General features: G+C 50.1%; 1 protein-coding gene across 5 annotated transcripts in view; it reads right to left on the reverse strand.

Annotated features, from left to right (window-relative positions):
* Positions 1-9,991: 9,991 nt before the first annotated feature.
* ITGA11 (integrin subunit alpha 11) overlaps positions 9,992-23,403 on the reverse strand; it is a 192,204-nt gene continuing 178,792 nt past the window's right edge. For 2 of the 5 annotated variants that reach the window (XM_050967522.1, XM_050967520.1), the window contains exons 26-30: positions 23,101-23,187; positions 20,583-20,693; positions 19,220-19,315; positions 16,162-16,275; positions 9,992-12,943 (exon numbers count right to left, since the gene is read on the reverse strand). In XM_050967522.1, coding sequence (XP_050823479.1) covers positions 12,842-12,943; positions 16,162-16,275; positions 19,220-19,315; positions 20,583-20,693; positions 23,101-23,187 — 510 coding nt within the window. In that variant the 3' untranslated portion in view covers positions 9,992-12,841. Of the gene's footprint in view, positions 13,079-14,975; positions 15,025-16,161; positions 16,276-19,219; positions 19,316-20,582; positions 20,694-23,100; positions 23,188-23,403 lie in introns of all 5 variants that reach the window. The other 3 variants (XM_050967524.1, XM_050967525.1, XM_050967521.1) reach the window with 3 other exon arrangements.

Raw genomic sequence — 23,403 nt, forward strand, 5'->3', positions numbered from 1 at the left:
TTTATCTACCTGGGGTCGTCTACTGAGGTTTCATTGAAAGTACCAACAGCTGTTTGGTTTGGGGAGATACTACAGACCGAAGATGCGCACTGAAACTACCCATAGCTGTCCCTCAGACTTAACCAAATTGTTGATAGTTCATTAGATACCAACTGACAGCATCAGAAATGTTCACCAAAGGGTGCAGTAGGCATGACCCACGCAGAGGCATCGAGGAGGCATTCTACTCTAGCAACTTATTTTTAAAGTGATTTTGGGGAACATTTTGAGGCACTTATTTTTTCTCATTTGGCTTTATGCAGACTGTGTATGGTCTTTATAAAAATCCACACTGAGCTCCTGTATACATCCTTTCACCAGGAAAAGGAGTTCTACATTCGTTCTCGGAAAGTGATCGAGTGAAGGGCTGTAGTAGTTAGGTTTGATTATAAATGTTTCTGTGTTTAGAGAGTTTGTGTGACAGAGATACAAGCTTGCAGAATGCTGCTGCTAAGTCTGTCAGTCAACCGGAGGTGATGTAGATATCAGGCAAACTCTTGAGTGTATTCACTGCAGTCTCTTGGATGTCATTTGGAGAGTGCCATTCACTCAACTCCTCAAATACCAATGGAGAAAGATGTCTCCCCCAAAATACTTATGCATGATGAGCAGGAGTGCAACAGAGCTGGGATAGATACACATCTCTGATCTTTCGCAACCACCATGCTCTTAGTGTTGGGTCAACTGAGTTTAGGCCGTGGGCCTGAGCTGCTGATCCTCATAGCTTTTGACTAGAGCCCTACCTAGTGATGCCAACTCTTGCAACTTTATTGTCTCACGCTAGTAAATGCTTTTTTAAGTCTCAACTCCTGGAGGCGTGTGATTATGTGACAATCTCAGCTTTCATATTTTTCATAAAGGTAAGTTTCTGACCTTCATGGTTGTGGAAGAAAACGTGACCTGTGTGCACCTTAAAGGCCAAAACAGTAGAAGGCAATAGAAATAATTCCAAATGTGATGTGTGTGTGTGTGTGTGTGTGTGTGTACACTTATTTTAATCCAATCTGACAATTTTTGGATAGGCCCAACTCATCAAATTTGAACACTAGGGGTCAGCAATATTTCTTCCCAGCCACTCTTCCTAGGATGGAAGAGAGAGAGATTGTATTGCAGTAATCCAACAATTCACTAGGACTGGTTGTTCTAATGATGGCGTCATTCTGTTGTGCATAGTTCTGACTGTTTCTTTAAGAGTGCTTGTAAAATAGCACAGCTTGTGATAGGCCTATTGATGATTTGGGACTCACACTTTATCACATTTCTAGTGTTGGTGGATAAGGAAATTTTGTTTTGTGTTCCGTTTTTAGGAGTGACAGCTCGGGAAAAAAGTTCTTTGGGGAAAAGGAATTTTTAATAAAAATAATGACTGCATTTTATTTTTAGGAAACACAAAATTTTGAATCAAGTTTCGGCTCATTGTTTTGATAGTTCCTATTGAGTCTGATCCTGTGCCCTTTACACTTATTCACCTAGCACCTCCTCAGGCAACACAGCATATTACAGCTATTACGTGAGGAAGGCTCTGAGCGGGCAGGCAGCTGCATGCTGCTGCAGATTGTAGATCTGGGGCCCATGTTCATAGCTTTTCTGACATGGGTAATACTGCCTTTTAGTTTCATCACTCTACTTGCAAAGTTAAAAAGACAACGAAAAGTGATTTAAAATCTACTATGCCACTCTGAAAGGTGGTGTGTGCCCTCTTCAATTGACTAGGAAGAAGTGTAAGCTAACCTGCAATAAGCCATTCTACAACTGAAGCAAGGGTGTCTACATTGTATTTTGTACTGGTATAACTAAACTGGTGTAATCTAAACTGTTGCAACTTCTGTCCATAACCAAGGCCCCAGTTTTCAGATGAGGGCTGTGAATCCATAATACTTGGGTTAAATATTTTCTGCTAGTGAAAGCTTGGATTTGGATGGATAGAACTGTTGACATTCTTAAGCATTAAGAAACACGAGGGTTTGTATTATGCTCCCATAAGGCACACCTTGGGGACTGTCAAACGTAAGATCTTTGGCCTTGTGTCATTAGCCCCCAGCATGTGGCACTATTACCCCTTAATGAACGCTGTATAGTGAAAAACGGGCATTTCTAAAGAAGACATGCACAAGGCTAAATACAGGCAAGCTGCAGAAATACATTTCAGGGTCAGGTTATAGGTAAAGAAAACAGTTCCCTAAACAACCTTTTTCCAATAGCAGAGGCTTCCTTGCTATGCGTTTGCCACCACCACAGCTCGACTCAGCCAGTGGCAAGCCATGACCCAGCATCACTGCTGCTGAGAGAATGTTTTGTTTTCAAGTTCCCGGTACTGGAAGAGTTGAATTGCCAGTATCACAGCAGGGCATGTGCATGGTTGTTTCCAACCCCCCTAAATCAACTTTTATTAGATGCTTAAACTAAAATGTTCAAAGACTTCTGGGAGCATTTCTCGCAGCCAGGCTTTCCCCAGCTCAGCCAAAATGTGGCTGGGGGGAGTCGGCACCATCAGCAGCTGCTGAATGTAGCCATGCTGCCCTTAAAGTGAGGGGCGAGTAGTCAGCATGGAGAAGGTCTTACCGACTGGCTGTGGCTGAGTACAAAGCTGGGTGTAGATCTGATACCCAGCATCCAGCCGTGCCCTCCCCAGCAACTGCAGTGCTGAGTGCCCACATTCCCGGCCTGGCTTAGTTCAAAACCACTCTCATACAGTGATACCTTCAGCAAAGGGGCTCCCCCACAGCATTGTAGGGGTGGTTTATTTCCTTGGCCTGGGCCGCTATCGCTGGAAGGGCCAGGAGAGAGGGGAGTTCATTTGTTTTGCTTTCCATCAAATGCTAGGGAAGCTGGGGGCCAGGCCCCCCTGCTCCTGTGTCTCTTGCAGTCACCCAAGCCCTTCTCCTGCCCAGTTGGCTGCCTCTACCTCTCATCTGCTCTCGGGGGTGTTGTACTGGTCTAGGAGCGGCTGCGTCCCCATGCCCTGTGGGAGGGGGCCAAGGAAGAGAGAGACAGGGAAGCCGCAAAGGACGAGGATAAAAGAGGGCACAAGCTGAACTGAGGGCCTGGGCAGTGAGATGAGGGCAAGATGACAGGGTGGAGAGATGCAAAGGGGGAACAAGGGGCAAATACTGTAGAGGGGCTTCCCTCTGCTTCCCTCCTACCACAGCGCTGGGCTGCTGCAGCACCACCGTCGTTTCACTAGCCAAGGAATGGGGCGTAGAATGAGTCCCAAGGCCCAGACTTTCTGGTGCACCTAGCACAGGGGTGGCCAGCCTGAGCCTGAGGAGGAGCCAAAATTGACCAGTGTACATTGGCAACGAACCACAGTAATACGTCAGCAGCCCCCTCTCCTACGCTCCCAGCGCCTCCCACCCACTGGCAGCAGGAGCGGCTCTAGGGTTTTTAGCGCCCTATGCGGGGGGCCTTCCGCGCTCCCGGTCGTGGCGGCAATTCTGTGGCGGGGGGGGGTCCTTCCGCGCTCCTGGTCTTCAGGGCACTTTGGCGGCGGGTCCCGGAGCGAGTGAAGGATCTGCCGCAGAATTGCTGCCGATGACCCAGAGCGCGGAAGGACCCCCTGCCACTGAATTGCTGCCGAGGGCAGCAAAATGCCTCCTCCCCAAATCCTGGTGCCCTAGGCAACCACCTAGGTCGCCTAAATGAAAGCGCTGGCCCTGACTGGCAGCTCAGCATCCTCCCCGCAAGCAGCTGTTTTGTGGCATGCAGGAGGCTGGGGGAGGAGGGGAGGAGCAGGGGCATGGCAGGCTCAGGGGAAGGGGTGGTGTCGGGGCAGGGCCTGTGGCAGAGCAAGGGGCTGAGCAGTGAGCACCTCCCCAGCACATTGGAAAGTTGGCGCCTGTAGCTCCAGCCCCAGAGTCAGTGCCTGTACAAGGAGCCGCATATTAACTGCTGAAGTATGTGGCGCCGGAGCCACAGGTTGGCCACTCCCGAGTGGTGTGTGAGAGGGGGTTCCCAGTGCATTGAACGAGGGCTCAGGCTCCAGGCTAGACCGAGCCCTCCTGGCCCCTCTGCACAGCTGCCCTTGTGTAGAGTCTCTCCTCTGGTGCACTGACATCCGCCCCAGCCCCTCTGCAATGCAATTATGGATGTCGTGAGCCAGGGCTTGGCCCGCTGTGCCCATGAGCACCAGTGAAGACCCGGTGACTACAGGGCCTGCCTGCCCCTCACTTTACTGCAGCTGGCTAGTTTTAGTGACGTCCTGGGGGCTTGTTGTAAACGTTGCAGCATGGGGATGAATGAAGGGCACATGCACGACTCCAGGCTGGGTGAAGGGCCTGCTGCTGCTGGGCTGGCGCTAACCCCTTTCGACCAGGGCTGGGGGGGCCAGTGCGGAAGCTGGCGGGTTACAGCACTGCCCCCGCGACCCTCCCCCCGGGCTCACACTAGCTAAGGGCCACCCAACCCAACCACTGCTATGCCCCAAGGGGCTGTGTACAGAGTCGCCATGCGTGTGAGGCTCCAGCTGGCCATAGCGCTCCGGGCTGTACTGGTCTTGAAGCAAGCCCACCTTGCAATGCACCCAGGGGCTGGCTCCACTGCAAGTAAAAAACTACAGCTGGCGAGAGCCAGTGCTGCAGGCTTGCAGCCGAGGGCTGTTTATGTGATGTAGCTGGTCAGGCCCTGCCTGGAGCCCAGGGCAGGGAGGGCCCAGAGCTCTGGTTGCTGCCTGAGTGAATGTGCACTACAGTCAAAGAGTCCCTGAGCGCCAGGGGCTGGAGTAGACAAGCCCTAACACTGGAGGTTCCCGCCCACCTCTATGCAGTCCAGTGATGACACATGGCGAGAGCCTCTGTTAAAAGGGGGAAACCAGCTTCTTTACTCAGATTACAACGTTAGCCCTTGGGCAGGGGAGCAGTGCCGAGGGCGATGAGGGGCGGGCATGGAGCCCCATGCCAGGAACGTGCTGAGCATGCGCTGCCTGGGGTGTGTGTGTGTGTGGGGGTGTGTGGGGGTGGGGGTGTGGTGTGGTGTTTCACTCAGTCCAACTGCTCTGTTTGCAGAGGCATCAAAGGCCAGGGCAGGCTATGCCTCCCCAACCTGCATTATGGCCCCAACCATGCTCTGTCCCGGGGGGCGGGAACAACTCCGCCCCCACACTCTCTCTCTTAGTTTCCTGAAGCTGGCAGGTGCTCAAGTCCAGCCGGTGGCCTGGTGCTCAGGGCTCAAGCCAACGCCCAAGGCTGATATAGCCAGGGCTGAGGTGGCATGTGTTGGCCTGGGGTTTGGGCCCAGGGGCTTGGGACAGCCCAGTCTGGCCGGCGGAGGGGTGGGCAGGCAAGCTGGCTGATGGCCTGGGTTCAGGGCAGCTGCAGTGGAGAGGAACTTGAGGGCTCAGCTGGGGGATGGGGGCAGGACCTCAGGAGGAAGGGGTTGGGGGGAGGGGGTCTAGTGTCTCCTAAGAGGTTTGTGTGTCACCATGCTTGGCATAAGGCTGGCCGCGCAGACCAGGCGCAGGGCCATGTGACTATTGGCCTGATGCCAAACGCTGTGGCACATCGCTGTATTTCATGCGCACACATACACTGGTGTTTTTTTGTTTTTGTTTTTCCCCAAGGCCTGTGGTTCTTGTACAGTGGGGGGGGGGGTGTCCCCAACACAGTGCCTGCGGGTGTCATGGCACCCGTTGGGGCATCTATGTGCGCCTGCGTACTGGCTGGTGGACGAGCAGCTGCCGAAATGCCACTGAAAAGCAGCATCAAGCAGCGTCGCCACTAAAATGTGGCATCATCAAGAAGCATTGCTGCTGAAATGCCACCGAAAAGTGACCTCATCAAACAGTGTTGCTGCTGAACGGCTGCTGATTTTTTTTGGCTGTGATGCCTCTTGATAGTGCTGCTTTATGGGGCATTTTGCCAGATGCCTGTCCGCCAGCCATGGTCCTCGGTAGCGCCGGCCACCCGGACAAGGTTGGGGACTACTGTGTGATGCATGTTACTTTGCTTCATTAGTTCACAGCAACAGCACCATCCTGTTATGTGGTGGGGAACAGTGGCTGTGAGGTGGTGCCTGACAGCGCCTACTTCTGGACTGGTGTCACAGCTAGCACCAGCATCATTCCCAGCTCCCGCTGGCTGGGAACAGGGCCGGGTCCAGGCACCAGTGGAGGCAGCTCATGCCTGGGATGGCACATGCTAAGAGGCAGCTGTCTGGCAATTCTTCGGGGCGGGGGCCGCACTCCGGGTGGTTTTTTTTGTTTTTTTTTTTGCTTGGGGAGGGTGTGGGGCGGCAAAGTTAGACCTGGTCATGGCCAGGAAGGGTGAACCAGGAGCTGCAAGCAGGCATGTCTGCAGATGCTCCAGGTAAACAAAGCGCCTCACGGCCTGCCAGAGGCTTACCCTGAACAAGCCGCGAACCACGTTTGAGACCCACTGCCCCAGTCCCAAGGGCTTGGTTTTAGCAGTGGATTAAAGTTCTTGTTTACAAAAGAAACCACTGCAAGGCCCTGATTTTATCCCCCTCCCGGGTTGTAAACCCGCCAGGATTGCCTGTGGGCTAAGCTTCAATTAAATTGTGTGCGGAAATCTCCAGGAATCTGCCCAGCCAAGTGTGGCACCCCAGGCATGGCATTGGACATATTTACATCAAGTAGCAGGCCCAAAAGCCGGTGTGTGAGAAGTGGCGCTGCCATGATTGTGCGACACAGGGCCTGGCCTAGCAGCGGGTTAGTACTGGTCTTCATGCGCACGAGGCTGGCGCTGCGGCCCAGGTGGAGCACAGATGTTTATATGGTGTATATAACCGTGTGTTTATATAGTGACTGTGTAGGCCAGACAGGCTGGTTAGCCACCAGCGTGACAGCAGAATAACTTAGTTGCCACCTGGCAGCAGGTTTTTCTGAAACCCACTTGGCTTGTGCTGCCCGTGTCAGTGCCAAGTCAGCTGGTTGCTGCTGGCCCTGGTTTGCAGCTGGGTGTGGGGCAGGCCCTGGGTCAGAGGCCCCCCCTCACCCCAGCTCCATGGATGCACTGGGGCTGGAGCACCCATGGGAAAAAGTAGTGGACAAGGAGGCGTGAGGGTGGGGCCTTGGGGGCTAGGGTGGCATGGGGGGCAAGGCCTTGGAGCGGAGCAGGGGTGGAGCCCCCACCCGGAGAGAAGCAAGTCGGTGCCCTTGCTCTGGCTGCACAGTGCTGTAACAGCATTGGGTGTGCAATGCTTGCTGGGTAGGGCCACAGAGAGGCCTCGAACGCAGAGCTGCATGGGGTGGGACGTGGCCCAGGCTCCCTATGGCCTGCATGGGGCGAGGCAGGAGCCAAAGAATAGGATTCACACAAGCCAGCACCTGGCGCCCCAGGCCTCACAGAAGCATGCCTAAAGCTGGGGTACAAGTGGTTCCCCCCCCCACCCCGGCCCCATTCAAACTCGCACCCAAGATGTGGCTTCTCTATGTTCGAATCTCCATGCTGCCCTCTGTGGCACAGGGATTTCCCCCATTGAGTGCCCTAACCGTGGCTATTTGTGGGGGGGAGGGGTCTCTGCAGCTCCCCTGGTGAAGCTGGTCCCCTGTCCAGGCAATATGGAGCAGGCCTTGGGCCAGAGAGAGCAGGCGAATGATGCCATAGGCTGTGGTCAGAGCACTCTCTGGGGAGAAGCAGGTTCCGGGCCCTGCTCTCTCGAACAGCAGCTCGCAGGTCATTTGTTGGCTGGCGAGCTCTAGAAAGCATACGGGCCTCTCCTGGGGGCGTTGGTGCTGGTGGGGAGGCATTTGTTCCCTCCCTCAGGCACTGTGACCTGCCTCCGGAGAGCTCCAGCAGCAAAGGCTCTGCATGCACGCTCACTGCAGGCGTCAAACTCTCGCTACATGCCACCTGGCTAAGGCCTGGCTGGGTTTCAGACACACCAGCACAGTGTAGGGGATGCAGAAAGGCCTGCTAGGGCGGCCTGCCTTTCCTGGGAATGTGAGACCAGCAGGCTGGGCTCACCCTGCACACGTCCAGTTAGGCGCTGGGGAGTCAGATGCAAAGTAGGTACAATAATCAGGCAGCAAAGAGTGGTCAGCTGTGCTTGAAAAGCCTGACAGCACCTCTTTGACGGACTGCTGCTTCCTAACGCTGGGGTGCACCGGGCATTTGGCTTAGTTTGAAAGCTAACAGTGACCTTGGTATGCAGCAGTTTTAATTACCATCTGCCATGGAGGAAGTGGATAAGGAAGCGTTATTTACTCCTTCACCTAACACAAGAAGCAAGGGTCACCCAATGACATTAATAGGCAGCAGGTTTAAAATGAACAAAAGGAAGTATTTCTTCACACAATGCACAGTCAACCTGTGGAACTCATTGTCAGGCGATGTTGTGAAGGCCAAGACTATAAAGAACTAGATAAATTCCTGGAGGATAGGTCCATCAATAGCTATTAGCCAGGCTGGACAGGGATGTAACCATGCTCTGAAGTGTCCCTAGCCACTGTTTGCCAGAAGCTGGGAATGGGTGATAGGGGATGGATCACTTGATGATTCCCTGTTCTGTTCATTCCCTCTGAAGCGTCTGGCATTGGCCACTGTCGGCAGACAGGACACTGGGCGAGATGGACCATTGCTCTGACCCTGTCTGGCTGTTTTTAATGTTCTTAACCAAACAAAATGACAAATAGAATTAAACAGACAAGAGGATGTCAGCCAAAGCAGCCCCCTCAGCACTTGGACTTGGTATATTTCATGTGAGTTCAGAGTGGAGGTTAGTCTGACCATTGTGCGTGTGAAGTCCTTGCGGTGATGTCTCTAAACACGCCTCTGAATGCACCATCTCCCTCACAGATGATTAGTTGTTAATGTTTCAGAGCGATGTAGTAGCATATTGAACAGTGGCGCATGCGCCCAGAGTTGCTAGGTACTGCACATTAGCAACACAAAAATGGGCTAGAGCAAAGTGCTATAAAAATCAGCTCCAATGTCAAGCAGAGGCCAATGTTCTCTCAAAAGGTTTGGTAGTTTTGGCCCTCGAACAGTGACTGCTAAAGGATTAACATCCACAGATACAAATTTAAACTCCTCCCCTGGGGCCAGATTCTGCTCCGATTGAGAGGGGTGTAAATCTGGCGTCAAAGGAATTAGCAAGAGGAAACTTATCAGGCTGAATTAATTCTGGTCAAAGAGATCCAATGGGTCTGATTCATTTCAGGCCTGACCGTACACATCTCTCAGCTGGTGACAGTTTCGTTCGATACTATTGGAGATGAAGAGGGTAGTGGCGGAGCCAAAGCCCCTCCTTCTCAGTTGCAGGGGGCTGTTTTAGACAGCTATGGTGCTTTTTGGAAAGCTCACAGTTAGAGCTGAGCCCACAGCAAACTCCATGGGGCACTTTGGAGCTGGGACTACACCTTTTTGTCATGGGTCCGTTTAATCTTGGCCAACATTCCTAACCTTGTAGAAAACAGGCTGCTAGGGACCGATGCACTTGCCCTCCAGCCCATTCATGCCACTCCAATAGCTTAAAAAGGCAGCAACAGCAGCAGAACTCCCCTGTTAGCAAAGGGGCTTTCTTGGCAAGCTGCACTGCTGGAATGGCATTGTGCTCCAGGTACTCTGAGCTGATACAACAGCCCCATGGATGCCTCTGCAGTGAAGTATAGGTTAGAGCAGCATTAAGGCTGATCTAATGTATCCTGAGGACAATGCAAAAAACAACCAAGCCCTTTAGACTCCCCTTCTGTGTTCCTGCTCAAACAGCCCAGAGAACTGGGGCCTTGGCGTACAAAGGTTCTGAGTTGTTGCTGCATTCACTATGCTTGTCTCCACCACTGGTCTATGACCAGTAACTCATTCATTCCATGTGCTTCTGAGACACCTTGAGAACGAACGGTGCAGCGTGAAACCACATTCTATTTGCTAACATTGCAGGGACAACCTGATCCTTGCTGATTTCAGCAGCATCACGACAGAAGAAAACATGAAAAAATAAATAGTCAAAGCTGACCACTAAGACCATGTACACAAATCTTCAAATTGTATTTCCCAGCAGTTCAGTGTTACAAAGTAGAGCTGCACATTTCGAAGCATATTTACATACCCTGTGTACAAGCACATTGTTTGCATATTATACAGCAGTGGCAAGTTTTGGCAAAGCACGTCCATCAAATTGAAACTTGCTAACCATGTAAACTAGCACTTGCCAGTGGAACATTTCCTATATACAGGAGCAATGTGAACTTCAGATGCATCTCAGAACAAGGCACCGGCCAGACGCCTCACAGTCCCGATGAAGATGGTCATGCTGATTTTGTTCTTTATGAGACTGGTGGAATACATGATAAAAGCTTTTATTTTTCCATTATCAGTATAGTACAAACAAGAACTGATCGGACAATCATTTTCTTTGGTTTTAAGGAACAGAATTAATACGAAGTTGCTACGTTTCATCCGTTTGGTTGTCAGTGGAAAGACCTCTACCCTACAGCAACGTTGGGTATTCTATTTACACTGTCCCTTATTCACTGTTGGTCTTATTCTGTGCCCACCGCAGAAAGTGGCAAAGTGCCAGTTGACTTCAACGGTGCAAAATCAGGCCCCAGTGAATTTTGACCTTGAGGTTTTTCTATTTCATGTATATTGAAGTTCTTTAAAATATGGGGAAATGCTAATGATAAGCTAAAGTTTTGGATTTGAAAAAGAAAATCAATTTTCTCATCACCAACATCTGAAATGAACAAGCTACTGAACAATGTGTGGTGGCTTGTTTGTTTTTTGTTGTTGGGTTTGGGGTTTTTGTTGTTGGTTCTGATGTTGGTCAAAGAGAGAGCTTGTGTGAGGATGAATTGATGACTTCGATGTTCTTTATGCAGCCTTCCATTTAAATACTTTCAACAAGATTATTTTGCAAGATTTCTGAAAATTGATTACTCATGAAAGGGGAAAAACGAAACTCTGTACAATGGCCAAGATTTTAGCTAATCCAGCTCAATAAGAAAATGTACTCTTGTGATGGGAAACATCTGCTACTCCCAATATAATATTGAAATAAAGGGACAACGTCAGGTCAAAAATCTCCATTCAGTTTTGTAAACCAGGCACCCCCATGCTAATCATTCACAAAGCCTAAAACTAACATAGCTAGTTCCATTCTTTGTTTAAAATCGCCAATGGAAACAAATGTAAATAAACAACTCCCTGAAGCAGTTGCCGCCCCATTACAGGCTTGGGCTCCTGCAGGAGAACATGCAAGTAAAATTGACTAGAAATAATGAAACTGACTAGACCTTCCCTTGCTCAAGCTGAGGAATGCAAAACTCAAGAAAAGCAGAAACAGAAAAAAGTCAATTAGATTTGTTTTTCAGTTTAAATAATCGAAAGTTTTAACACAACGATAAGGCTCAAAGGATCTGATGCTGCAACGTGTGTATGGATGGGCCCAGAATGGGATACTCGTGCTGCAAGCATACGAATTTATTTTTTTTAACCTGACAGTGTCCCTTTAAAAGAAGGCTTCAATATAGTCATTCTGGAAAATATATTTATTGTCAAAATAAATAAAGGCAGAAATAGTATAATTATAGTTCCTCTTTCCACTCTATTCTAAAGGCATGTGAACAATTCAATCCAATTCTAGATGATAATTGGTGAAAATGGTTTAGCACAGAATGGTAGTTGAAACTATGAATTTTTAAAAATACTGTATTTTTTTATCCTTAAAAAATACGAAAACAGTATTTAACAGACTTTATTACACATTGGGTGGACGTCTGCTTTCTTTCTTTTCAGTTGTAAAGTTAATATTAGCATAAATAATTATATTATGCAAAAGAAAAGACTTTTGTCAAACAGCACTGATCATCTCTGCATTACACAAAGTATATACAATTATAATACATGTCTGGATTCCTGTTGCACGCATACTCTTTGAAATTGCACAGTTTGTAGAAAACACTTCAAACTGGTTTTTTGATGTTTTTTGTGTTTAAACAGGTAAATATTTTCAGAATAAGTATATACAGCTGGACACTGAAGTTTTGCATTAAGGTGCTTTAATTTGCTATTAATTGTATTCAGTGCATTAAAAAGAAAGCAAATTAAAATCTCTGCATTAAACTCTCCACTCAGAACATGTAAAACACTTGGGGATCTGTGGTTTTGTATTGGCCTGAGCCAGCTCTGCTTTGCTTCACTGGAGAAATCTTATTTCCTCAGGCAAATCATGCACTTGGAGAATTCACATTTGGCATTTTACTGACACGTACGCCTAGTCTGAATAATCCAGATGTTAACCTTTACTATGAGGTATCTCAGAAGTACTGTTTAGTAGCAGTAGCAGCAGCAAAAGTATGCTCTGCACAACGTCTATCCCCTCCAACTCTTTTTGAACACTACATTTTGAACAGACATTACCCACAGTGCATGAGGCCATTTAAATGAACAAACAATAAATGCAGGTTTACTGTTGCTACAGCTTAACAGTTGGGAACTAGACTTTCTATGTCTTTTAGCTAGAAAGGCTCTCAGATCCCATCCATAATGCCGATTAAGAAGTTCAAGAACAGGAGGTGCAATCAATCAGTGGGATTTTATACAACTCAGGCATGAAAATTAGCTACTGTAAATCTCCTGAGATTTCACCCTAATCTCACATCTCTCACAAGTAATCTGACTGGCTTGTTTTTTAGATCTGTAGCATGTCATTAAACTTGCAATCCTTAGCATGAAAAAATTAATCATAATAACCACCCCTATTCTGTTATTGCCCTTGGTTCTCTCTCTTTCTCTCTCTCTCAGATTTGCACAGCTGCCTGTGACTAGGCAGAACAGAGCTATTTAAAACCAGTTTGAAGTACCTTTTGATGCTTGTGCTCCCGTGGCATATAGCCAGCGAATAGGTTTTATTTAGATAATTTCACACAAAGGGATGTATTCTCATCTCGATGCAAACGGAGTTCCACACCCACATCCTTTGGCATCAAGACAAACATATACTCCGTAAGCTGTAAATTAATAGGAACAGGATGATAGATAGATTAGCTTCACAGGCCCTCGCTGGGGAAGCCTCATTCTAATACTTTGGCATTCTGCTCCTGTTCTGTATCTCTCTTGCGACTGGCACTTTTAAAAAATCCAAGCTGTAGGAATTAAAGAAAAGACAAAAAACAAAAAACAAAAAAACAACCCACCATTACTTCAGCTGCTTATGTTGAAGTGCATTTCTTTCAAAGGGATATTGTCAGGCAGTGAAGGGCCCACATTTAATTTTTTTGACAATAACAAGGGTTTGGAAAATTTAATTTTGACAAAAATGGGTTTGACATTATAAAGAAAAATCCAGCAAAAAGCTTTTCAAATGGCCTGCATTTAAATTTCCTTGAAACACTGCAGCACCTGCTGGTGTTTGAAAGGCAGGAAGTGAAACTGACTCATCTGTCCAAGGTGACTCAGCCAGAAGTATCAATGGCAAAGAGTAGAATCATAGAATCGCGGGACTGGAAGGGACCTTGAGAGGTCATCTAGCCCCCTGCACTCATGGCAGAGAGTTTTTAGTTTTTCGTCATTTGGTTTTAGTGTGTTGATCGGTAAATGTGCTTTTTACAAAACATGGTGTGGAGCCTCAGCGTTTCTGTCCCTTTAGAACAGTGATATCCAGATCTCAGTAATTCAGGAGTGAAATTAATGATCCATATTACCCAAAAGAGCCACAGGAGTGTGAATTCACTGTTTCATTTACCATATACAGGAAAAGTTTTGTTATCTGGCATGTTGGGAGAATGAGTGGTGCCGGTTAATCAAATATTCTGGTTCACTGAGAATGATCTGGTTTTACCAATTTCAAAGAATTAGAATACAATCAAATGAATAAAGTATAAAATCCAGTGCAGTATGCAGGTAGTAGCACTGCACTGCAGAGGGCTTGGTTTCTTGAAGCACTTAGGGGTACACAGGTAAAGTTTTCTATACAGTAGGTTATTTCAAGACACTACATATCACTGTGGGCCGCACGTGGCATACACCCAGGTGACTGAAAATACACTTAACATGAAAACTGTACTGAATATAGTTTAATCTTTGATGATTTAGAAGGCACTTCAGGATCTTGCAGTGCCTCAGGATCATTATTATTAACATCAATTATCATTGTAGTTGGAGAAGGTGTAGGAGATTGGGCTGAATCTGTAATGACCCTATGACACACCCTGGAAGTTGCTTTTTTGAATAAATCCTTGATATCAGCTTGCTTACGTGTCTTCTGCCTCTTTTGCATTGAAGTAGAGTGCAGAATGTGCAGTTACATAACCTCCTGGGCAGTACACCAGTCCTGGTTACTAGATGGAAGGTTTGAATTGGGAGCTATCCGGTTGGTGAAGTGTGGGATAATGCAGCTTTTACTGTATAGGTTATTCTCACAGCAAAATGACAGACCAAGTTGTCTACAACTGGTTAATAACACAGTAAAAGCTTCCTGATTGGTTAATAATTAAATCATGCAGTGTTTTAATATCCTGTGTGGCAAAGAGCCTCAGGAGACACATTAAAGAGCCATTTGTGGCTCCTGAGCCTCCTTCTGAGTATCGCTGCTTTAGAGGGAGAAATTCTTGTGGGATTTCTCTGAAGCTTTAAAAAAAAGCATCTGTGTTTATTCACTGCTGCTGGGCAGCCTGGTGGAAAAGAAGCATCTCACATGTTCAAAGGTTTTCAGACAAAGCCAGGATGTGGCACTGGGTGTCGATGTCTTTTCCTAGGTCGAGCCACAAACCCAAAAATTGCTGCTTTTTTGAAATGTTCACGTGAACTGTAAATGCCAGGGTCCCCTGTTCCAAACGGAGCAAATCCTGGTCCCATTACAGTCAACGGCAGTCTTGCCATAGACTTTTGGGAGCAGGGTTTTTGACAGACTTAAAACATTGGAGCAAAGACAGGGCAGTCTGGGCTGGATGTGCTCTGCCTGCCCCTACCCCCCGCTCCAGGTTGACAATGAGCAGAAAAACCTGCCTGCCCACACCCCGTCTGTTGAACCAGCAATCTTACCTGCCTGAGAAGGGGCCCTCTTGGGAAGTGCAATCTAGTCAGTCATGCCCTAGTTGTGGACAAAACTTGGTGTAGGTTTATCAAAGATTTGCTGGTAAGAGCAACTGCAAGGTACCGTGCAAGCTCTAAGAAGCCAAGGTTAAACCCATCCCTAAACACAGGCTCAGGAAGGGACTTCATCTCCAGGGCACATCAGGGACCTTGGGCCTTTGCCACCTTTCCCTGGAGTATCCCATTGGCATGCCAGGCGAGGGGACCTTCGTCTTCGCCATGGCCAGTATCCGGCTGTACAATTCACTACGCCCGGGGGAATTTAATGGTCTGCCCAGCTGTGAGCAAAGCTGGCACTGACCCCCAGGGGGTTTTGGTCTCACTCCACTCCAGTGCTGCTTTTTGCATTGCCAGTTTGATAATGTTTATCAGACCAAATCCCTGGCAGCCAGGGACCAGCCTCTCTTCTCCTCTCTCTTTACCCAGGACTGGCATTCTGCGTGACCCTGTCCCTCTAACATGCCCGTTCAGCCTGTTCCCCTGGGGTGCTGCGTAGCCCTGCTCCCAGCCCCAGAAACTCAAGTGGGAGGTGAGGAACCCAATCTGGGCCTAGAGGTGAGTCTAAAGCTGGGCTGGGGAGTGGGCTGTTCTCTTCGCCTCCGCCACAAACAGGCAAGAAACGGGACAAGGAGAGTGTGGAGGGCACTGGGGGCTTCCTCATCTCCCTTCCAGGGCACTGGGCATCAAGCCTGACCATGACCGTTTCCAAGCCATCCAAGCAGCGTGGGTTGCAGGCTGGTTGAAAGTTTGGGGTCATATTGGGAACTCAAGTTGCAGCTGAGGCTTGTCCCTCCTGGAGGAGTCCCTTGACTTCCAGCGGAGGGCATTTTAGTTTACAACACTGAGTCATCAAACCCAGGCGTGCTGTGCAGGGGGATGCACAGAGCCCGAGGGCGTGGGGTGGGGCTGGGTACTGGTTCTGGGGAGCAGGCAGAGGCTACAGCAACGTCACCAAAGGTCCGTCATGTTGAAGGTCAGAGATCACAACGGTCCCTTCTGGCCTTAATATTGATGGGTCGATGACAAAGGAATAGTGACTGTGCAGGGAAATGGCGTCAGCTTGTCCCGACCGCGTGAGACATGTCTGCCCCGAGTGCTGGATGGAAAATGAGCTCTGCTGTGGGACCAGCCTTACCTTCCATAGAGCCAGGACAAGCAGCGCGAGCAACAGGAGCCCTCCGAGCGTGCTGCCGAGGATGATCCAGATCGGGATCTTGGACTCTTCTTGCTTGGAGATTTCAAACGTTACCTGCAATAGGAAGCTCTGTGAGATGAACGTACTTGGGTTTGCAGAGTGCTTCCCCTCTCCCCCAAGTGCTGCCCCCCTGCATGCCACTTTTAGGCCTTCTCTGCCTCTGGCTGTGCCCTGATTTCAGCCGGCAGAGTAGCTTACTGGTGCCAGCCCCTCGCCTAGAGCTCTGGCTTGCCAGAGCTTGCACCAGCCGGCTCACTGGTGCACATGGCAGCTTTGCCAGTGGACACCAGGGCTTTGCATTGGTGCAGCCACTCTGCTGGGTGGGTGCAGACAGCTGGAATCCCCAGGGTGGACCAGGGCTTCATCTCAAATTCAAGTGCACCTGCACATCAATCCATCGCTTTCGAGGCAGCAGTTAGGAAGGAACAGGATCACAGGGGCTCAGGCCTGGGAACAGGCACACTGCTCTGTCAGGCTGTGTCTGCCTTACATAGGGCCCTACAGGAAAGGGGACATGGTACTCAACGGGACACAGGGTCTGCAAGCGGCCTGAAACCGAATAAAACAGTTTTTGTACCTGCCGTAGATTTTCAAGAACGACTAAACATTTCTTGCTGTGACCTGGTTGCAGGTGTTAGAATGTGGGTGTCTGCAGGCAGTGAGGTTCAGGCTAACAGTGGACCTGCCTGCGATGGACGGACATCTCTCTAGTCCCTTTGCAGAGTCTGTAGCAGCCCAGGACGGCTAGCAGGGCTCCTGGCTAGAAGATGAAGCCTGCAGCCAGCAGAGGGCAGCAGCGCTCCATTCTTTCTGGGCCCAGCTGGGAACTTGGTGACATGGTGGGAGCAGGACTCTGGCTTGGCTGGATCTGCCTCAGACACGTCTGCACACAAACCCCGCGGGGAAAGGAGTCATGTGTGAAAACACTCCTTTCAGCCACATTTTCAAGCTTTGCTCTGCGACCACAAGGGCCTGACACCTACTTTGTTTTGCTCAAGGACAGCTGAGATTCTCATGGAATCACAGGACTCCAGGAGCTGGAGGTTTAAGAAAACCACCAAATGCTGTGAGAGCTGCAATGAAATCACGACAGTTGGCCACGCTGGAGTTTGCCCTGTGGGCAGGCACGTGGCAATGCTGCTGCCGCCAACCGCTGAGGGGAGGGCAGCTCTGAAGGCTGACAGACGGCATGGACCCTCCAGAGGCAAGAGTGGGTCATCCAGCCACACTGCCTGTCCCTGCTGAGTGATTCCATCTCCTGGGAGCCTGGCATGGAGCCTTCCAGCAGGCCCTGCCGTGGCTCTGAGCCTGCTGGGAAGAGGGAGCACGGGCGGCTTGCACAGCAATGTCCCTGCTCCAGGAAGACCTTCCCCTGCCAGGGGACCGCAGCCTGGCATCTGCTGCTGGAACTGTGGGGCTGAAGGCAGTGGATGAGGCCCTGAGCCTAGCGATCAGGGAATTCCGGCGCTCCCCAGCCATTCAGCCCCGGAGACGCAGTTTAGCCAGTACCAACCAGCCGCCCCACAACGACTATTTGGATAAAGCTCCTTTTAACAGAACAGTCCCTCTGGAGGCCACTTCATTGCCCCGCTTCCTCTGCCCATCGCTCTGGGCCCTCTGCCCTACCTGGCAGCCCCAGGCTGGGGACCAGGTGTCCTCCACCAATGGTGCTTGTCTGTGGAACTCCCTCCTGGAAGAGACCCTGATGGGCTGCTTTTAGGACACACCGCATGACCCAGTGGCTTCAAGTGGCCTTGCCTGGACTATGTGGAGTCCTCTGTTGCACCCCCCCACATCTCTTAGGGTATATTTGTGCTGCCAGTAAAGGGGTGATGGCAGCTGTGGCCAGCATACCCACAACAGCTTTAATCTAGCGAGCCTGGCTGAAACCCGCAGTGATGACACGGCAGCCATGCGAGCGTGTGCCCAGGGATCTGGGCGGCCTCCAACATGCCACTGACCCTTCACTGCTATACAGCCCAGGCTGCAATCGCATCGCTAACTGCAGCGTAGACGGACCCACGCGGTGTCACACGTGAACTGATTGCTGCTGCTGCCGCTGCCGGCCATGTCGCTTCCCCTCTGCCAGATCCCTGGGCCTTCTGAGGCGTGGCACTGGATCCAGTTGGTCTCTAGTGGATTTTTAAAAATGTTTTGCCCCTTGGCATTATTGTTTGGTGCCACCAGCTGCTGTGTCCTAGAGACACTGGTGCGTTTGGGCTCCGGGGGCGTGTGGAGATCCCCAAATAACTCAGAGAAACCAGCCGCAAGGGTGAAATAACCGGAGATCCCCCAGCCTGCCCTGCCGCCCGCAGAGCAGAGCGAAGGAGAGTTGGGTCTGACAAAAGCCATTCGCGAAGTGCCTGAAACACGTCCGCTCAAGCGCAAATCGACAAAAGCAAAGAAAATACCTGCAAACCCCACATGCGCTCGCAGCCTGGAAGTGGCTAAGCAAACCGAGGGATCTCATTGGCCTCGGACCTGGCTGCGACACTCTTGTCTTTTCTGTTTTGTACAATGCTCCTCAGTATCTGAGCACCAGAGGGGCTTTCACAGACCTTAGTTCTCCCCTTTCTCCAGTCACTGGGGTGGGACGGTTGGGCCTGTGTGCATGGGAGTGTATGTAACTTGCTTCTTCCTCACTTTCCTCCTCTGCTGAGCTGGGGGATGGGAAAGCTCTGGCAGTCTGTCCTGGGCACCGTGAAATCAGTCAGTCTCAGCTCCGGCTGCAGCTTCCCCTGATTTCATCCCAGTAGCTGAGAGCCCCGTCGGCAGGTTGAGGGGTAGGGAAAGGTAGCACCCGAATCCGCCTTATTCTGAATCACCAGCTCTCTCCGGCAGCCTGCCCACCCGGCTGGTCTGGAGTTGCTCTGATTTCTTTTCCACAGTAGCCAGATGCAGCCCAGCCCCTCTTAGGGCTTTCTCCATCCCCTCCCTTCAATGCAAACATCTGCGCACCCACCACTGGGGAATATAGTCAAGAGCTCAAGCAGCTCACCTGCCGACTGGGGTCCTCCTCCCGAAAGATGAAGGGGCTACGAAACTGTCGCTGCAGAGCTGCATTCGTCGTGAGCTTCAGGGACCTGAACTTCAGCTGCAGAGACAGACCAACAGTGAGAATCGGCCCCAGGCCCGGTGTGAGCCTAGAATGTGACACTGAGCCAGGCCAGGGATGTTCCAAAGGGCAGCTGCAATGGAAGGGGACGCGAGTGCCATGCAGTGCAGGGATGGGTTGGCTGGAGCGAGAGCCCTGGGGACTGACACGCTGGCTCTCTGCATGGGACAGCCCAGCCAATGTGCCCCATCATAATCTAGAGGAGCCACCTTTATGGGCAAGAGGATTGTCAACATCTGCCACGGTGGGTCTTATGGGGTGGGCCCCATCCACTAGAACCTGGCCAGAGACCACCAAACATGTAATACAGGCCACTGAATGGCCATCAAATGGCAACAGCTTTTGGTCATTATGGGCCCCGCTGGGTCCCTGCTGGAGCTGTCGAGGTGCAAGACTCATTGCTGAGCCAACTGCAGGCGCCTAGAAGCCACCCACAGAAAATGCCAGTTCACATTCCCTGAGACAGGTTCACCGGCCCCTTGGCGCGCCCCAGTGAGGCTGGACCCTGCCCGTTAACGTGAGGGGCTGTAATGTTGGGCGAGGGACCAATCTGGCTGTCCAAGTTGCCCTTGCTGATGGGCCCAGCGGCGAGGCTGAAGGTGAAGCAAATGAGATCTGGTGTCACCTCCATTTACCTGCTGCATCCTGGGGAATGAATATTAGCTGTTCAGCGCTGCTCCTCCCCCCCAAGTGGGCATCACAGAACGAGGGAAATGGGTGGGGCATAGGAAGGACTGGGCCGTAACCCCTGTGCTAGCTCTGAGTTGTTATCCTCCCTACACGGCCTTGGGCCGGCCCGGCCGCTGTTGTAGATCAGCAGAGTTTTACTGACATCAGTGACCCCTCGTCTCTATGGGACAAATTCAGACCCGGGGTGAGAAGGGGAATCTCTACTAACGTCATAGAATTGGGCCGGTTCACGCCAGCCATGAGGTTAGCCCTAGACCTCAGCCTCTACCCACCTCCCAGGGGTGTTGGATTAATTAGGTAACGATGGCAAAGCACTTGGAAGAAGAAACAGGCTGTGTAAGGCTCAGTATTACATTCTCCATGGTGAGCTGCCTCCGGAGATTGTGGATTAGGATGGAGGGTTAATTGCAGCTGAATAAATCGTCTGTGAATGCGAGAATCAAAACGCATGCGTCTGTGCTTGGGAGAAAACCAGTCTGTTTGCCCTGTAACGTTTCACTGTAAGGCTCTTTCTGTTTGACGGCAGCTGTGGCACGGCTCCAGCTGCTGTACTTACTGCTTTCAGTGACTCCAGCCACAGATTGCCACGTAGGTGAAAGTTGATTTCTTCATTGGATGCTAATTTCACATTACAGTCAATGGACACGACGTCCGAGTTACTGTGGTTCTGAAAAAGCAGATGTTTGCATGTCACTGATGTTCCCTTCACATGTGGCCAGACGTCTCTTCTCTTTCCGGATAGTGCAAAATTAAACAAATATACCTCCTTCCTCCCCGCACCAGACTGGGACTAATGAAAAGACCCTGCAGCCCAGCTCTGATTGGCTCGTTTCACGCTCGGGGAGAAAAGGGGAGGCGGAAATATTTTTTGGTCATAAGCAAGAACCAAAAGGCTGAAATCAAACAGCAGCACTGAGAGGCCGGGTTCGCCCCATAATCCTGGACGTGGACGGTCTTGGAGTCAGTGCATGGAAGAGGGAGGGTGAAATCTGACCCAGTCTCTGAATTTTACTGTCTCATTATTAGGATTTGATTCTATGTATTGCCACAGGCTCCAGAGGCCCTGTAGGGATAAGGCCTTGCCCTGTCGCCATATTGTAAGGCCTAAGGCCTTTGTCTGCAGCCCGATTAGGAGAGCAGCAGCCATTAGCTGAGAAGCAGGAAGTCACATCCCCACATTCCATCTAAATTACATTAAAACAATGTCATATCGGGCTGTTAAGAAGGAGACGCCATCCTAATAGCACCCATCACCACCAGATAAAGAAACGGATCTTGAGACAGTTAAAGAAAACGTAGTTTGATGGCAGTCTGTCTGTCGAGAAATCACTCATCAATAGTTGTGGTTGTGAAATCCTCATTTCTTTATTGTTTTGTCATTATGGTCCCCACTTCCCTATTGTTTATTTGTATGGTCTCTGCCTGGTTCTTTAATTGTTTCAGTCGGTTACACAATACATTTTGCTTGGTGTAAATTAATTAAAGTGGTGGGGAGTGATTAGGTTAGAGAACTTCGTTACACTATGTTAGGATTGGTTAGTAACATTTTAGTACAATGATTAGTTAAGGTGCAGCTAAGCAGGACTCAAGTTTCACTCTATAAACTGGGGTCCAAGAAGGAGACCAGCGGAGAAGGAAGAGGGAAAGAACTGGAAGAAGAACTCACCTCCAGGACTCAGCCTAAGATCAAAGCTGGTAAGAATCCTCTGCACGACTGTGACATGCAGCTACCAGAATCCAGACGAGACCGACCCTGCCTGGCCAACAGGGGAAGTCCGCCTGCCTGATCAGGACCGGTGAGCATGGCATTGTATGCTTAGCATGTGTATTGTGCTTGGTAATTGTTAATAAACAGAGGAGAAGGATATTACTTTTCACTGGTAAAAGATGCTGCAAACCCGCAGAAGGTTACGCCCTGAGCCCTAGGAACTGGGTAAAAATGGGTGCCCCTAGAGTGTGTAACAGAGCATTTTGTGCGGGTAACAGCCCTATTCAGGATCTGGGCCCTGTTGTGCCAGGTGCCTTCCCCAGAACTTGTGTACATCCAGGATCACCCTCTCCCTTCTGCTCTTTCTTTCATTCAGCCCAAGGGTCACACTATCTTTGAAGACGTGTATCAATCGCAAGGACGGAGCAGGAGTGCTTTGGAGACAGATCCCAGATAAGGATCGGGGCCCTGTTGTGCCAGGTGCTGTACAAAACACACCGTTTGTTATTTGTCAATAAAGGGCCTGGGGCCTGCTCTCATTGATGCGAATGGGAATGTTGCCAGTTTCAAGGCGCAGTGGGTCAGGTTCAACCTGCCCTTCACTATACAGAATATGGAACAAACGAGATCCCTTCCCTAAGTGGACAAACCTTACAGAGCGAGGTGAGGAGGAAATGGATTAATTGCACAGTGGTTACATGGAGCTGAGCAGTGCTACAAAAAGGCACTGACAGGGAGGAGGAGAAAGTTGAGAGCAGAGATGTAGGCTAGTGCCGGGCCGTGCAGGGTCTGGAAGGAGGAGAGAGTGAGGAGTCTCATCTGATGGGGAAGACACGATGGAGCCCGCGGATGGTTCCGATTTGTACAATGGGCTGAACCAAAGGCTCTAGGCAGTGGGGGGTTTGGGACCCAGATTGGCGTTTTCAGTGTGAGCTCATCTCTAACCAAAATCAAACACAGTCCTAGAAAGAGTTGTTTTGTCACCATCAAAATGGCTTTCATGAACTGCACCTGATCCAGCAGCCCAGCACTGCCCCGGAGGTCAGCAACGTGATGCTTTTGGCACGTGCCTCTGAAGGGGAGAGACAAGATCTGTGGCTGGACTGGACGTTGACCTCCTGAATAATGGGCGGCTTCACATTAACGGAGACACTGACCCTGGCCAATTACACAGCGTGCAGCCAGAAGGCCTTCCCCAGAACTTGTGTACATCCAGGATCACCCTCTCCCTTCCGCTCTTTCTTTCATTCAGCCCAAGGGTCACACTATCTTTGGAGACGTGTATCAATCGCAAGGACAGAGCAGGAGTGCTTTGGAGACAGATCCCAGATAAGAGAGTTGGGAAAAGCCGATGCAAATGGCATACCAGTTGTAGGTTACGGGAAAGGTCCTCCTCAGCAGGTGTCCTTCTGTAATCAGTGTTGTTTCCCCAGATATTACACGTCATGTTTTCCTTCAATGGCCAAAAGAAATTCAGTTAAACATAAAGAAATTCATGTTAAAACTGACTCAAAGGAACTAAACAAACACCCTCCTGCCCCCCCCCCCCCCCGGCTTTCCATATTCAGGTCAGTTTTATTTTTGCTCTTCCACTATACAGAGTCCAGGGATGGGTCTGTGACAAGTGTCACAGAAGGCTGGGTTCTCTATCTAGAGCCTCTCCTCTAGT

This window comes from Gopherus flavomarginatus, chromosome 9 (genome assembly GCF_025201925.1).
Source record: "Gopherus flavomarginatus isolate rGopFla2 chromosome 9, rGopFla2.mat.asm, whole genome shotgun sequence".
NCBI classification, from domain to species: domain Eukaryota; kingdom Metazoa; phylum Chordata; order Testudines; family Testudinidae; genus Gopherus; species Gopherus flavomarginatus.